Source organism: Rhincodon typus, chromosome 43 (assembly GCF_021869965.1).
Source record: "Rhincodon typus isolate 14 chromosome 43, sRhiTyp1.1, whole genome shotgun sequence".
Classification (NCBI taxonomy): Eukaryota; Metazoa; Chordata; class Chondrichthyes; order Orectolobiformes; family Rhincodontidae; genus Rhincodon; species Rhincodon typus.
In genome coordinates, this window is record NC_063374.1 from 7,760,877 (window position 1) to 7,762,803 (window position 1,927).

Below are 1,927 nucleotides of genomic sequence, written 5' to 3' on the forward strand. Positions count from 1 at the left end.
CAGAGAGACGGAGGGAGCGCGCGCGCGAGACAGAGAGACGGAGGGAGTGCACGAGAGAAACAGAGACAGAGAGAGAGAGAGAGAGAAAGAGAGAGAGATAAAGAAAGGGAGAGAGAGAGAAGAGAGTCCAGTTAGTCCTCTTTCGGAGAGGAAGGGCACTTCGCAATGGGCATGGGTGAGGGGGCAAGTGGAGGGGGGTGTGCGTGTGAGATATAAACAAATCAATTTCCTTCGTGGGGGGTGGGGGGGGGGTGGACATGGGGTGTGCAACTGTTTGCCCCAAGGCTGCCCACTCTGTTGCTGAGCAGTTGGATATTGCTGTATTGGGGGTGCGGGGGCTGATAGATGGGTGATAGGCCGCGATGCTGTTTTACCTTCTGCCTCTCCAGCTCCTCCTCCAGCTCCCTCCTCCTCTGTTCGCTGCGCTCCCACAGTTTGCCCTGCTTGACCGCCTCTAGCGTCCGCTCCTCCATCTTCGCCTCCAACTGCAGGCGGAGGAGGGATACAAGTCACACAAGGCCGAAAGCCGCACACCCACCCTCCGCCCAGCCATCATACCAGCATCCTCCCCACTTTGCGGAATCACAGAGTGGCTCAGTGGTTAGCACTGCTGCCTCATGGCGCCAGGGACCCGGGTTCGATCCCACCCTTGGGCGACTGTCTGTGTGGGGTTTGTACATTCTCCCCGTGTCTGCGTGGGGTTTCTTCCGGGTGCTCCGGTTTCCTCCCACAGTCCAAAGATGTGCAGGTTATGGTGGATTGGCCATGCTAAATTACCCCATAGTGCCCAGGGATGTGCAGGTTATGGTGGATTGGCCGTGCTAAATTGTCCCATAGTGCCCAGGGATATGCAGGTTAGGGTGGGTTAGTATAGGAAATGCAGGGTTACAGGGATAGGGTAAGGGGCTTGGTGGGATGTCCTTTGGAGTGTTGGTGTAGTCTCAATGGGCTGAATGGCCTGCTTCCACACAATAGAGATTTTATGAATTGATATGGTGTACCAGGAAGCTGTTAGGTCCATCATGCCTGGTGCAATGATGGGGAGGCAGGTTCAACAGGGGCGTTGGATGTGTTACTTGAACGGCAGTAGCGTGCAGGGATGTGGGTGGAGAGACAGGAGACTGGCAAACAGAGTCATAGAGACCTAAAGCACGGAGACAGGCCCTTCGGCCCGAACTGGTCCATGCTGACCAAAAGTGTCCATCCATGCTAACCCCATTTCCCTGCACTTGACCCACCTCCTTATAAACCTTTCCTGTGCATGTATTCATCCATATACCTTTTAAATGTTGTTGATGTACCAGCCTCAACCACTTCTGCTGGTAGCTCATTCCATATATCTACCACCCTCTGTGTAAAAATAAAACTTGCCCCTCAGGTTCCCATGTATTCTTTCCCCTCTTGCCTTAAACTGATACCCTCCAGTCCTCGATTCCCTAACCCTGAGAAAAAGACTGAGTGCATTCACCCGATCCATGCCTGTCATGATCTTTCACGCTTCTATAAGATTACCCCTCAGTCTCCTATGTACTAAAGAAAAAAGTCCTAGCTTGTCCAACCTCCCCCAAAAACTCAGTCCCTTGAGTCCTGGCAACATGCTTGTAAATTTCTTCTGCACTCTTTCCAGTTTAATAACATCCTTTTTATAGCAAGGTGACAGAGCCAGTCTAGATAATGGCTCCAGTCTAGATGAATACATGCACAGGAAAGGTTTATAAGGAGGTGGGTCAAGTGCAGGGAAATGGGGTTAGCATGGATGGACCCTTTTGGTCAGCACGGACCAGTTCGGGCCGAAGGGCCTGTCTCCGTGCTTTAGGTCTCTATGACTCTGTTTGCCAGTCTCCTGTCTCTCCACCCACATCCCTGCATGCTACTGCCGTTCAAGTAACACATCCAACGCCCCTGTTGAACCTGCCTCCCCATCATT

At 52.5% G+C, this 1,927-nt stretch overlaps 1 protein-coding gene across 1 annotated transcript in view; it reads right to left on the reverse strand.

The window, feature by feature from the left end:
* LOC109926553 (serine/threonine-protein kinase MRCK alpha-like) overlaps positions 1–1,927 on the reverse strand; it is a 61,370-nt gene that overhangs the window by 9,441 nt on the left and 50,002 nt on the right. Inside the window, exon 13 of the mRNA XM_048619629.1 lies at positions 375–485. Within this exon, the coding sequence (XP_048475586.1) occupies positions 375–485 (111 nt within the window). The remainder of the gene's footprint in view (positions 1–374; positions 486–1,927) is intronic.